General features: G+C 42.9%; 1 protein-coding gene across 4 annotated transcripts in view; it reads right to left on the minus strand.

Moving 5' to 3' along the window:
• Positions 1-15,137, minus strand: part of EDRF1 (erythroid differentiation regulatory factor 1) — a 57,924-nt gene that overhangs the window by 42,559 nt on the left and 228 nt on the right. Inside the window, exons 2-10 of one of the 4 annotated variants that reach the window (XM_075935282.1) lie at positions 12,547-12,591; positions 12,065-12,273; positions 9,395-9,461; positions 7,519-7,644; positions 6,304-6,428; positions 5,715-5,874; positions 3,253-3,354; positions 2,835-2,956; positions 625-736 (exon numbers count right to left, since the gene is read on the minus strand). In XM_075935282.1, coding sequence (XP_075791397.1) covers positions 625-736; positions 2,835-2,956; positions 3,253-3,354; positions 5,715-5,874; positions 6,304-6,428; positions 7,519-7,644; positions 9,395-9,454 — 807 coding nt within the window. In that variant the 5' untranslated portion in view covers positions 9,455-9,461; positions 12,065-12,273; positions 12,547-12,591. The remainder of the gene's footprint in view (positions 1-624; positions 737-2,834; positions 2,957-3,252; positions 3,355-5,714; positions 5,875-6,303; positions 6,429-7,518; positions 7,645-9,394; positions 9,462-12,064; positions 12,274-12,546; positions 12,592-15,137) is intronic. The other 3 variants (XM_075935280.1, XM_075935281.1, XM_075935283.1) reach the window with 3 other exon arrangements.

Here is a 15,137-nt window from a genome sequence, read left to right on the forward strand (position 1 = left end):
ATATGTGCTATCACAATAGAAATCCAAAATATAAAGACTATGGAAAAGAACATTACTTAGCACTCAAGACTTTGAAAAAAAAAATCCAAGAGTTACAATTGCTCATGTATCCTTAATTTTACTTCTTTGTGCAGCCACCTGTATACTAAATGAGTCAGGAGCCTTGTGTAAATGAACTACACATTCAATCATATAATCATGCATCTTCAATGGGGCTAGAATTCTGAAAAACTTCACCATTACACCACATACTTCTACCACTTTAAGGACAGGACTAAATACATTAGCTGGTAGCAGGAGACAGCTGTTAAGCCATTTATGGGTGAAGGGGGATGGGGCTTTTTTTTTTAAATTGTTCCTCAGTTTAGCCACATTTGTGCAGAATTTCATGGAACTAGCAGAAGTGATATCTCTAGTCCCACGACCTGGTTTGCAGCAAGTCTTTAAAATGTGGCAGGGACAAACAATGGAAGTATTAGAGCTTCTCAAAATAAGGGTTGTAAGAACTTTCCTAGTGCAATATTGCTACCAGTTCTCTGCTAACAACCTCACTGTTATGAATGGGTAAGTTGAATTAATCAAAGAAGTAGTGAAGTGCACATAGTACAAGATTCCAGGGCTTACCTGAACAATTCCATTAACATGAAAACACATCACAAGTTCTGGGACATTACATATTAAGTTGTCCAACCAATAGTCAATTCCAGTTAGCACGTTTATTGGCTTGTTGTTGTCCCTACAACAAAAATATTTCTGATATTACTTGGAACTAATGAAGATTTTTTTTTTAAGTCATCAGTACATCTAGTACACGTTCTAATACCTTATGAAGCCATTATCACAGAGCATAAAATGAATCTTTAAATCAAAGAATACTAGAACTGGAAGAGACCTCGAGAGATCATCTAGTCCAGCACTCAGCCCTCACAGCAGGACCAAACACCATCTAGATCAGACCTGGGCAAGATACGACCCGCGGCCAGATCCAGTCCATCAAGCCATCGAACACATCAGGGAGCCCCAAGCAAGTTCCCCTGCTTGCCCTGCAACCCCTCACACTGCTTAGAAAAGCAGCTACCCAGCTATTTCTCTTTCAAAGCTGTGATCCCAGAAGGGGAGGGGGAGAAGGTTTTGGGCACTGTTCCCACCCCCAGCACAATCCCATTGGCTGGTTTCTGGCCAAAACCTGGCCAGTGGGAGCTGTCTGATTGACTAACAGGCAGCACATGAAGCACACATACACCCCTGCCACTTCTCTGGCTGTTATTCACACAAGCACACAGCTGTGCACATGTGGGGCAGGCAGCCAGGAAGGCTGAGAAAATCTTTAAGATCTATAAGCATTTAGCTCTGCAGACAAGAAGGCTGGTTGGGCTGCTTACTGCTAAGTCTCCTGGCCAGGGCCTGTGTCTGGCATCCCAGCCCCTCCCTTCTCCAACCTTCTGCTCCCCTATTCAACATATTCAAACCCTCTGCCCCCTCCCAGATCTGGCACCCCAACCTCCTACCCGAGATCACAATCCCTTCCTATCCTAGCTCACAACCCAAACTCTTGCACCCAGTCTCTCCCCCTAGGTCACAAACCAAACCCATGTACCTCAGTCCTCTGCCCTAGGTCACAACTGCCTCCATCACCTGAACTTCCTGCCAGACCCCACTCTCCCTCCTGCACTCCAATCCCTTACCCCAAGCACCCTTCTGCAGCCAACCTCCATCCCAGACCCCACACCTCCTCCAATATAATGGAAAAGTGCAGCCATCGACCACTTTCCAAAATCTTGGCGTGCCCCCCCCAATCAAAAATTATTACCCACCCCTATTCCAGCTCATCTCTGATAGATGTCTATCCAACCTGCTCTTAAATATCTCCAGTGATGGAGATTCCACAACCTCTTTAGGCAATTTATTCCAGTGTTTAACCACCTTGACAATAAGGAAGTTTTTCCTACTGTCCAAACTAAACCTGCCATGCTGCAGTTTAAGCCCATTGCTTCTTATGGTATCATCCGAGACCAAGAAGAACAATTTCTCCCCTCCTTCTTGTGACACCCTTTTTGATACTTGAAAACTGATATGTCCCCTCTCAGTTTTCTCTTTTGTAAATTCAACAAACCCAATTCTTTCAGTCTTCCCTCATAGCTCAGGTTTTCAAGACCTTTGATCATTTTTGTAGCTCTTCTTTGGACCTTCTCTAATTTCTCCACATCTTTGTTGAAATATGGTGCCCAGAACTGGACACAATACTCCAACTGAGGCCTAATCAATGCAGAGTAAAGCAGAAGATTGACTTTGCATGCCTTGGTCACAGCACTCCTGTTAATGCATCCCAGAATCATGTTTTCTTTTTTGCAACAGCATCACACTGTTGACTCATATTTAGCTTATGTTCCACTATGACCCCTAGATTCCTTTCTCCAGTACTCCTTCCTAGACAGTTGCTTCCCATTCTGAATGTGTGAAACTAATTGTTCCTTCTTAAGTGGAGTACTTTGCATTTGTCCTTATTAACCATTGTGCTATTTACTTCAGACCATTTCTCTAGTTTGTCCAGATCATTTTGAATTATGACGCTATGCTCCGAAGCACTTGCAATCACTCTCAGCTCGGTATCATCTGCAAACTTGATAATCATACTCTATGCCATTATCTAAATCATTGATGAAAATATTAAACAGAACTGGCCCCAAAATAGACCCCTGTGGAAAACAACTTGTTATACCCCATTTGTCAACTCAGATAAAGAATTAAATTATCCTACAAAATAATATGTACACAACTGAACATGAAACAAACAACAAGGTTGGGATACACATCACATTAGTTTAAGAATTCACCTTAGACGCAAGCTCACAGCAGGGTATCTTCCACCTCCAAATATAGGCATATTTGATCCTACTAACATGTGAATATCCTCAAAGGTCCACAAGATGTTCCGAACAAAGTCATTTTTAAGTCCCTTTGTTTAAAAAAGAAAGTGTTTATAAGTAATACATTCCCATTAATTATTTTCTCCATCACAATCTGCAGAATTACTTTGAGAAAGCAAATGGAAAAAAGCAAATAAAGGACAACACAAATACTATACTACACATTCACAATAACTTTAAACACCAAGATCACAGATGTCACAAGACTAATTCCACAAATGATTTCTCTCCCCTTGCCACCAACCCAAATCCAATTTGGTCCAAATTTAAAACAATGTATTAAACTGGGGATTGTGTTTCAGCTCAGATTTCACATAAAGCATACCTGACTGTTTTCCCCGTCATTGAACAAAGTACTCAGGTTTTGTTCTTTGTGGGCTGAGGCCACATGCCCCACTATATATGAGGGTTCAAGAGGCACACTCCCCTGTGAAAAGCACAAGGACATAAGGAGTGATTCTGTTGCTGAGGTAAAGTCAGGCCATTTTCAAAAATGTATATATATCCTGAACATCAGAGGCATAAAAAGTTATAACTTTAATTCCAACTTTTGTTTATAATAAATATGTTCAACTTTCTTGGAGCAGTGCAGGGTTTTCTCCATTTTACAGTATGCCTGAGCTGTAACCTGGAAACAATAATTCAGTGGAAGAGAGCAGGAGGAGTTCAGTGCCCATATAGACGTTGAGGTGGCTCTCAGCTCTGAAAGGATTACAAGTATGGTTCCAATTCAAAGCACACAGAATTCACCAATGTAATAGAGAGTCTGTGGTGATCTAGAGCAGAGAGCCTTCCTAATTCTTTGGCAACCATCTGAATCATCCAGTGTCCCTAACAGTGGTAGTATTTCTACCCAGTGGTGATCATTAATATCTGAATAAACAGAATACTAGAGTTTTTAAATTTACATTAATTATGAGGCTACATGCACAAGAAACACCACTTTTCTTCATGAATTTAAACATTCATTGTATAGACTAAGCTCTTAAAACTTTGTACAAAGTCCTTCTAACTTCAGAAAAAGTTCAATTCCACTTTCTGATAACAAGATAAAGAAAACCTGGCTCATATGTGGCTGACATGTGTACAGCAAGTCAATCTTTCTGGCCCGGAGGGCTATGTCTACACTCACGGCTTCTTGCACAAGAAATATGCAAATGAGGCTAAGCGTAGAATATCACCGAGCCTCATCTGCATACCTAATGAGCCGCCATTTTTGCAGAAGAGGTTCTTGCGCCAGAAGGAGTGGTCTACACTGCCCCTTCTTGCACAAAAAAAAGCCCTCTTGCGCAATGCTGTTATTCCTGAAAATAATTGGCATAGCGACATTGAGCAAGAGGGCTCAGCAATATTCCACACTTAGCCTTGTTTGCATATTTCTCGCACGAGAAGCCGCGAGAGTAGACATAGCCTTAGTGAGCATTTATGCTGAGGTATGAAGCAACACTAACTAATTAAAATGCATATGCAATTGCTTGTATTATATTGTATGAGTTCAGTAGCATAGCCAATACCATATGATATTGGTTTACTTTGATTAAGATAGTCAAACAATATATGCAAATACCTTTTTTGGGGTTATTAGAGGTCAACAGCATTTTTCCGGGCTCCTAAATTTCTTGCTTATTCATTAATATAAATTCTACTACACTTAATACATTAATAACCACCATACAGAAGATTCCAGATATGTTTAATACATTCTTAATGACTGATTTAAAAACTGAAAAAATGGTGTGTCTTCCCTTACTGTTTCCTGTGTTGTTTCCACTGAGCTCCTATTTTAGCCTTTTTGCTAGTACAGTCAGGATGTGCAAGGGGCTTGGTGATCTTCATCTTTTGTTGCACTGACATGAGCTGAAATGGGTGAACCTGAAATCTGGAAGAATTTTAGAATACTTTGTGGCTGTTTAATACATTTTCAATTACTAGACTTAAAAACTACCTGGCTACATACACTCTTTTGATGATCATAAAGATTTCCTGTTCTTTACCATAAACACAGTTGAATCAAAATTTTGCTTCAGTAAGTCTGGCCGTTTGCTTCAACCTAAATAAATATCGGATTAATATTAACAGGCACTGTGCAAAGTATTCTGAAATTCTTCTAGATTTCCAGTTCATCCATTCCAGCTTTGGCACATCCTAACAGTACTAGCAAAAAGGCAATAATAGAAGCTCAGTGGAAACAACACAGGAAACAGTAAGGAAAGACACACCTGTTGAAGAAATAGCAACTGTCAAAATGCCATTCCTTTAAGATTCTGATTGGCACAAACCAACAAAGAACAAAAAAAAGTGCAAATACAATTTTTCACACTCAGTACTGCAAATCTGCAACACAGCCTATGGGGGGAGGGGAGGGAAACACTTCTCAGAGCCTCCCATATTTTTGTTGTCTAGTAGCAGGCAGGATGGTCAACTTACATTTATATAGCTATTTTTATTCCAGTTTTTTGTACCTAGTATACTAAAATGGAGCCACAAGTTAAGGGAAACTGCTCATCCTCAAATAAAACCTATTAAAATTATATACAGAAACACATTAATCCTATTTAAGTAAAGTCAACTATAGGCAAAATTAGTTTTTGGATGACTATCTGAATACAGCTCATAAAGCATTAGATACCATATATTACTGATCAAGAAGGCTTCTTTTATCGGTTAGATTCTGCTTCTTTGGATAATAGAATGATTCTTGACTGCTACATTTTTACATCTTATATTAGATACCAAACACCTCTCTCTCACAAAAATTAAGGTCTGTTAGATTTCACCCATACTAACCTGATTAGAAGAACCTGGATCCTCTGATACTGAAGAAGGCATTTCAAAAGGAGCTGGCCAGGAAGCCCTTCCTGCCTCATCACTTTCATCAGGAGCTGGATCTTCATGATGTTGTTCTGCAGTGGAAGGAACTGGTTGAGCAGCTCCATCTCCATTAATGCTGACAAAGACAAATTCAAAAAGATTGAATTTGAAGTTATTACAATATTTAATACCTAGCTGAGAATTACTGCATTTATTAAGAGACAAATGCTGATTTAGTTATAAAACTACTTAGCACTATCCATCTTGTAAATCCATTTACTAGAGCAGAAAGATGGGTGTCCAGGATCTTATTAAAAATCCTTGAAAACTGTGTGTTTTTCTACAGAGAGCAGTACTATAATGTGTTTTGAGTTAATCATGCTTAGATATTAAGAGATTTTAAATAAGGAACTTATTTCTATCAGTGTTATATTCTTAAAGCTACATACACTCTGAATTTTGTTTTAAGATAAAGAGAATTTCATATCTAACTAATTTAATATAATGAATCAGAAAAAAGTAAGTGGGGTAAAAGTCACAAATAAAATTAATACAGTCAAACTACCTGTAATATAAAAACTTGGAAAGTATAGCTTTCTGGTACCAGTGTTCTTTACTCTTCTTCTTTCTTTGCCACTTCTGATCTATTAGTCTTTGATAGAATTCTTTTAGCCATGTCCAGTCCCCTGTCTAAGCAGCATAAATAAGCATGAAATTGCATGCAAACAAAATAATCTAAGTTAAACATTTAGCAGATACAATATACACATTCATCATGAAATGGCATAAAGTAAAAGATTCAGTTAAAAGATATAAGTTTTCACAACAGTGTCTTCACATCTGAATTCCAAGTCAAGTTATTCTTAACACATATTTCAGTGAAATCTGCTCTTCAAAATGGAATTGTAGTTTCATGCACTGTTAAAAAATTGAGTAACAGATTTGTAGAACTGTCCACCAATACCGAAGATATTAAATTAAAAGATGAGAGGAGGTCTTAAGCACATGTTCACAGTTAAAGAGATGTCTGACCTGAACTCGTAGTGCAACTTGTAGCTCTATAGCAAGTCGAGAGAATCCACAACAACTTGGTCGGGGTGGGCAATAATTTTTGATGGGAGGTCACTCCAAGAATTCGATAAGTGGTCAAGGACTGCACTCTTCCATGATATTAATGGTGAAGGGTCTGGGGTGGAGGTTGGGTGCAGAAGGGAGCAGAAGGGATCTGGGAGGTAGTTTAGGTGAAGGAGCAGACTGTGACCTGGAGAAGTGCGCTGAAGTTCAGGAGTTTGGGTTATGACCTTGGTTAGCAGGGGGCAGAGGACTGGGGTGTAGGAATTTGGGTTCTATACTAGGGCAGGGGACTGGGATACAGGAAAGGATGGAAGGGAAACCAGCCAAAGGGAGCTGCAAGATTGTGCTGGTGATGGGGGCAGCGTGCAAAGCCTCTCCACCGTTCCCCTCGGGTTCGCAACTCTTCACAGATAAATAGGGCCCCACAGCTAGCTTTTGTAAGTGGCATGCAGGGGCAGGGCAGGCAGAGAACCTGACTGAGGCTCCCGCTGTGCCCACAGGCTGGATCCAGTGGCTTGGCAGGCGGGATCTGGTCCACAAGCTGTATTTTGCCCAGCCCCGAATAAGGCGCTTTGTGATGATAGTTTTGTCCTTGTATATAGTTCTCATCAATTTTGCTACATTTGCTATGCCTTTGTGCTGACAATATTGCACCTGAAATATACATGCCAGGTGGCCAAACGTATTAACAAAACAAATGGTTAACCTGAGATGATCTCATGAAGAGCTCCTGAATATCTAGCTCATCCAGTAAAAGGGTTCGTCCAATACGGTGCACTGCCATGCTCACATGTGACTTGCTGTATGGTATCTTCAGAAGTTTTTTAATGTTCTTGAAAAGTAAAAACACAGAAAAATAATGCAGTGTATTTGTAGGGAACATAAGAGAAGATTTAATAATTAGAGCATTCTTCAGAAATAAATACAACTTATGAGTGGGGGGGAGGGGAAGACAGCAACATTTGAGAGAAGCCACTTTTTTTAAAATACAGGTTGGACATTCCTGGTCCAGCACTCTTGGGACCTGGGTGGTCCCAAACCACAGAGTTTACTGAACCAGGGGAAGTCAAGGCTCCTCTCTGGGCTGTGTGCATCCCCAGAACCTGGGCTTCATGCCCTGCTACTAGCCTCAATCTGGGGCTCCCAGGATCACCATCCTCAGGCTGGGATTCTACCCAGTGGCTGCCAGTCTCTCTCCACCAGGCTTCCCGGCCAAGCCAGGGCTTCCCACTGGCCCCACTGCTGCTGGAGTTCCAGACTGGGGCTGGGGATTCCCCTCACTGGCCCGCCACTGGCCCCACTTCCACCGGGGATCCCAGCTGAGGATTCTCGACACCTGCCACTGGCTCAGTTGCTGCCTGGGCTCCCAGCTGGGGTGGGGATTTCTCCCAACCGGCACCAGCCTTGCTGCCACCAGGGTTCCTGGCTGGAACTGGGGATTCATTTCAGCTGCTACAGGTACTCCCCAGCCTAGGGTTCCCCAAGGCTGTACTCCCCAGCTCATGACAGCCCAGCTGGGGTTCCCCAGCCCCTGCAAGACTCCCAGCTGACTTATGCTCTTCATGTCTGCGGCTCTTGTCCAGCAACATCTGTGGTCCTTCCTTCCAGACCACAGATGTTGCTGGACCAGAGAATTCCAGATTTCTGAGGTTCAACATGTACCTTCATTCAACCATTTCCTAAGTCTCCTGAACTAAGTATACTTAAACTAGGCTTTCTGAAAGCCTAGTTCTTATCTGACATTGATAAAAGGCACAATTTCTGATGGCAAAAAGACCTTCTTGTATCCCTGCTTCTGTTTCCCATCTTCTGTTTCTCTCCTCTTGGCTTTCCTTCTCTTCTTCCTGCTCCTCTGACCAAGCCTTGCAGCTTCTGATTTTAGCTATAATTCTGTTGTTCCCTCTGGGGAAGTACACCATGCTGCCCTCAATGGGTTATCAAGCACAAAAGATCAGAATTGCTTATTTATTAAATTAAATCACTGCCCACACAAATCTTTCTTCAAACTAGTACAGTTGAAGTGGATCATTAAGCCACTGGATTCTAATTTACTCTGCAAATGGAAGTTGTGATTGCTATTACAGTTTCACTGATAACCAAATGGGTTTCTTGGTCAGCCTTCATGGTTACACGCAACACCCCTCTCCACACACTTATGCTTTTCTTATGTCAGGAACCCTAGTAGAGAGGGGCTGGTGGTGGCTGGGTGGAATCTCAGACTGAGGATGCTGACCCTGGGAACTAATTTTTCCAAATGTAGAATTATCTGGGAACCCCCAATTTTCTTTTCCTATACTCTTTGCTTCTTACCATTCCTCAATACTCTTCTGTCCATCTATATCTTTGGGTATATCTACACTTTAAATAAAAACCAGCAGCTATTTGTACTTTATTCATTCAGTTGTCATCATTTCCTTTAAACTATAAGCAAGCAACCTCAATTCCCTTTGACTTTCTTAAATAATTTAACTAAATAAGAGATCATTAAATAGAACAAAAATCACACAAAGTAGCACAAGCCATTTTCTTAATCAAGATACCATTGCAAAACTGAGAATTATTGAACTATAAACTGCACATACCTCAGAATCAGACACAACATCCACATCATTTCCAACTGAGTCAATAAAGTCGTATGCCATGCCAAAGCTGTTGAAAAACATTAGATATTTAAACCATTGCATTTTGACATTTACAGCATAACTATTTGTTCCTCAGATTACTAGGTGTGTCTTAAAGCAATGGCTCTCAACCAGGACTCCAGGGCTCTCAAGCAGGTTTCAGGGGGTCTGCGAAGCATGGCAGGCATTAGACTAGCTAAGGCCCAGGGCAGAAAACCAAAGTCCTGCTACAAAGGTCAGCAGTCCGCACCAAAACCCACTGCCTGGGGCTAAAGCCAAAGCCTGAGTAAATTCACTTTGTGGTGCCCTGTGGTGTGGGGTTCCAGGCAATTGCCCTGCTTACTACCCCCTAACACTGACCATGGCTTTTATATGCAGAAAAAAAGTTGTAGCACAGCTAGACCATTGAATTTTCATAGCATGGAAAGGGAGAGGGGTGGGTCTTAGAAAGAAAAAAGTTGAGAACACCCATCTTAAAGAAAACCCATTCTTTCATAAAAAGGAGACTGTAGCAGGCCATTACAAAGTACAATGGGATCTGAGCTTTAAACACTACAAAATAATTTTAAAAGTTATTAGTGGCTTCAAAGAAACAATCTTTAAATTGTTTTTGAAATTCAGTTTCAATCATTACAAAACAGTATATTTTAGAGAGATGAAGGCAACCATAAAAAATATTTTATATGTTTTGTAATGGAAAGGAGGCAAATTGCAATAAATGTAATAACTGTGTTTCATGATATGCTATTTGCCAGATGGGAATAAAAATTCATTTTCCAAGCATTTCTATTCTTTAAAGTAATGATTTCTGGCTAAACTGTTTAAGAGCTAGACCTCTTCCATCCCTTCATTTCCATTTAAGGTAATATCAAATATATTATTTTTAAAACTTCAATTAGTTATATGGAAGATTACTCAGCAACAAAACAACATCATTTTAAATGAACACAATATCCTTACTGTTTGCCTTATTTAAAACCTGTATTTCTCTAAGTTATCTGTATTTCAAAGAAAAAAAGTTTTCTGTATAGACCACTTCTTCAAATTAAGCTACATGGCATATTCATCTCAGCATGACTAGAGACATTCACATAGCCCTGAACTGGTGCTTTAACTAGAACATGGTGTTTCTCTTGGAAGTTTTTGCATTTCCATCTGTGAACAATTCCAAAATAAAAAAGGCACAAAGTAAAAACAGAAACTCCCCAAACTAACCAAAACACTTGTATTAATTCTGCCCACTATTTAATATTTTTTTAAAGTTTAGACACTAAATCCCCTGCTATGCACAGGCTCCATAAGAAGTAAACACCACTTAAATCCTAATTTGGCGATTTAAGAGGTCTGAGCCTTGTTCATAGTATTGATTTTCATCTCGCATGCTAATCTGGTTTGAGTGACTTCCATGCCTTCAACAGATTATCCCAGACTTGATTCTGGCAGTGTCACATGAAACACCCATTTTTTTCATTGCTGAATTTTCTTTGTCCAATTTCTAAAATATCCAATTTCTTAATTATTTCCCTTGGGTATTTTCCACTTATTTTTATTTGTAAGACATACATTTATTGTAAGCATGACAAGAAAATGCCACTTTACAAAAACGTGTCCATTCTTATTCTTGAATTTCCAAACTGGAAGCTGATTCCTGACTAACAGTAATAAGGCTACAAAGTGGTTTCAGAACACTATTCCATTTCCTTATGTAATCAAAGAACAGAATTCCTATTACAGCAAACTTCGGATAATCTGGCACCTTTGGGCCCCAGGGGGCGCCGGATTATCAGCTATGCCGGAGTATCAGGAGGTACTCCAGAAGGGGAGTTGTGGGGGGGAGGGGGAGGGAAGAGGGGTTGGCGGGAAATGGCACGGCGTGGGGCGAACCCTCCGCCATTATGCAGGGTGGCAGGGGAAGCCACGCGCAGCCACCAGCGAAAGGCCAGCTGGGGCTGCAAGGGGCAACGGCGACTTGGGGAAGCAGTGGGGCAGAGCAGCTGGGGTGCTGCTGGGTTGGTCCCGCAGCACCGCTCCTCACCCCCCTGTTCGGCACCCAGCAGCAACCCAGCTGCTCTGCTTTGCAGCTTCCCTAAGTCCACTGCTTATCAGTTTCAGCTGCGGCGCAGACCAGAGCAGCTAGGGTACTGCTGGGTGCCGAGCAGGGGGGTGAGGGGCGGCACTGTGGGACCAACCCGGCAGCACCTCAGCTGCTCTGCGCCTCTTCTTCAAGTCCGTCACCGGTCAGTTTCAGCAGCGGCAACAGTGGACTTGGGGAAGCAGCGCGGAGCAGCTCCAATTGTCCGGCTGGCCGGAGCACTTCCAGGTTCCAGTTGGTGTCGGACTATCAGGAGTGCCAGACCACTGGATGCCGGACAATTGGAGTTTTACTGTACTATTCACTCAATCTATCCTGACCATCCAGTTGCAGGCCTGTAGTCAACATGGATTTTGATTGAGTTGCCAGCATACAAATCCAAAAATCTACCATCATAACTGGAATTCTTCATCACCTTCTAAACAAGAGGGATGAAAGCATACTGAATGAGAGAAGGTAAAGGAGAGTGAAAAGACAAAGAAAGGAGAGCAGAAAGGATAACAGAGAATAGAAGAATTTATAGTAATTTCAGTGTTTACCTTGAAAATGGTTTGCTTTTCTTACTGTTGCCAAGAATAGTTGTTCCTGCAGGGCCCAGCTTGGCGCTTTCACGTAACCAATTGGCAGGTGGAAGTTTCAAATCAGTCTTTTCTTGAAGACGGGAAAATGCTGCTTGTGGTGGGGCAGATGAGTATTTCACCACCGCACTGCTCTTTACTTCATTGCCTCCAAGAAATAACACTGATCCCTAGTTTGCACAACATAAATTAGAGTCCTTCATTCATAAACTAGTTTCTTTAAAAGTTAATGAACTAACAAGTGAAGTTTAATTCCATTAACGGACTATACTAGGAATACAATTAACAGGCCATTTCTACCCAACTTAATTAAGGCCTACCCCTGTAAAGACTTACATACGTTTAACTTCAGACATTGTGATAAATTCCACTGACTTAAGAATACTACAAAATCACGTGCTTTATACACGGTGAGGAACACTACTGAAGTCAGTAGAACTCACCTCTGAATCAGAGGCAGTAGCTCAGGGTGCCAGGCGGAAGCCAGTCTGTGAGGGGAGACAGTTAAAAAATCAGCTCCCCGCACAGATCGGCTGCCTGCGCCCCGCACTACTGCTTCTGATACAGAGGCAGCAGCAAGGGGTGGTGGCAGCCCTTGTCCACAGAGGGGTCTGAGCTCCCTGTAGACAGAGGCTGCTCCATCCCCCCCCGCCCCCCCGTCGGGAGCTCAGGCCTGCTGCAGACAGAGGCTGCTTCACAGCAACCTCCCGTCATCGTCCGCCAGCCCGCTGCTGCCTCGGATTGAAAAATTCAATAGCCATGCCCCAAACCTGTGGTGAGCAACCTGTGGCTTATGGACCCTTGTCTGCCCCCTCACTGACGTGCCCCTTGTGCACTGGAGCCCCACACTTTCTACTTCTTCCCCTCCCTCCCAACATTTGCAGTGTGCCACAAATCCACTGATGCGCACTCTATCCCTGCTCCTCCTCCCTCCCATAGCTTGAACACCATGAATCAAAGGGAGGAGTAGGAAGCACAGGGCTCGAGTACACCAGTGCACGAGAAGCATGGGAAAAGGGGGCAGAAATGGAGTGCACAGGCCATGGGTCGAACCCAATGGGTCGAGGCCACAGGTTGTCCACCACTAGCAATCATGCAGCCCACTGAGATGAACAAAGGCCACTCATGCAGCCCACTCACTAATCTTAGTTACCCATCACCACCCCAAACTCTAGTTTTGGTTATTGCATTAAAATACCAAAGAAATATAAAGGAGTGCAGGATTTTTGGGTGGGAGAGAAAAAGAAAGAGGGAACATCAGCGCAGGGAGAAGGAAAACAGACAAGAAGGAGAAATAGAAATGGTTTGAAGGAGGAGAGAGAATTCAAGGCTATTCTAGTTTCTTTATTGAAAAGCATCTATTCTAAACAATGGCTCTGGAGAACTCTTGTTCTCCCCCCAGATCAGGCACCACATCATTACATGGATCAATTTGACATGCTAGGATCTCATCAGGATTCTAGGACTCAAGAAGGGTGAGGTAATCTCTTTTACTGGATCACCCTCTCTTGGTGAAAGAATTAACCTTTCAAGCTATACAGAGCTCTTCCACAGGTCTGAAAAAGCCATTCAGTGTGTGACAGCTAAATACAAAGTTGATCAGATGTCAAACTGCTACACTTACCTACTGTACTTAAGGGGTTTCTCTAAAAGCCATTCCTATTGTGATAAAAGAGAAACTGAAGCTAGAAGTGTGATGTTATGAGCAGGGATGCAAAATTTCATAACTGGATAATTGCATCGACTTCAATTAGTTGATATGGGCACCTCTACCTCTGAAGTGTAACAACAGCCCCAGGACTGTAGCTACACTTCAATGGTTAAAGCGCTACGGGTAGCACGGGGTCAGCAGGGGAGTCCCCAGATGACCCTAGGCTCCACATGGTGCTGCCACTTTGAAACACCGCAGGGAGCATGGGTTGCACATGGCATTTCAAAGCAGCAAACTCCAGGCTCCACATGGCACCGCTGCTTTGAAGCATGCCCTCCTTCCGCCCCCTCTTTCTGATAAAGGCAGCAAGAGAGGGGGAGCAACTAGTCATTCACATCCCTAGTCATGAGTTACACAGAAAGAGGGTGGTTGATGCACCCTCTCTTATAGTATATAGGAATCTTATTAATAATTGTCAGTGTTTAAGGAGGCCCCTTTATGTGTTTACACTGAAACCAGGTCACCTCTATGAAGCAGAATACAATGAAAAAATTTGAACTTAGTAGTAACCATTGTATTTACAAGGTGCAATACTGACAAGATAAAAATATGTCTATTTTATCAAAGTAGATTACACACACTACCTAATCCACAGGAAATATTCCTAGCAAGTCCACGGGAGCTGACCCATATTTGTTTCCCCTCTTCAAGATAGGGACAAGAAAACACAAGCGGTTAAACCTATTTCCCAAAATAAGAGCGTTCCAGTGCCAAGAAAGAATTAGAATGTGAGTGCGCCTGACATCCAGGACTGTGCTCAGATTATGCTCCTCTTCCCTACTTTGCAGTTTACCTTTGTACACATACCACTTATACCACGTGGTACAAGTTATCTGTCACTCAGGGATGTGAATAAGCCAGCTCTCTACTATCAGCATAGTGTGTCTTCACCAGAGGGGCTCGCGAGTCACAGCCACAATCAGCGGGGCTGCACCCCTTCTGGTGCAGACCCTCCCTAAGTGGCAGCCCACTCCATGGGTCAAAAGCAAGCCCCCGGGCTGGGCGAGACATTCACGTCAGAGCGCACTCCGTCTCTAACTGTAGGCATGAAAAGTTGAAGGCTAATGCGAGCCAGGCACCGAGACCCTGGGACACGGGCACCCTGTCAGTATGCGACTGAGCCCCGGCCAGTGCGAACAGGCGCAAAGCGGCGGGCGCGCTGGCAGCAGAAGGGGTAACGTTGGCGATACCCGCAGGGACAGCAGACACCCCGGCGCGTGAGGGGGGAGGAGCGGGCACCCGGCTGCATGTCCCCGTGTGAGGGGGAGCGGCAACGGAGCCCACACGCGGCCGGGACGCCCGTTGCTGCAGCTCCACCGAACG

Source organism: Pelodiscus sinensis, chromosome 8 (assembly GCF_049634645.1).
Source record: "Pelodiscus sinensis isolate JC-2024 chromosome 8, ASM4963464v1, whole genome shotgun sequence".
NCBI lineage: Eukaryota > Metazoa > Chordata > Testudines > Trionychidae > Pelodiscus > Pelodiscus sinensis.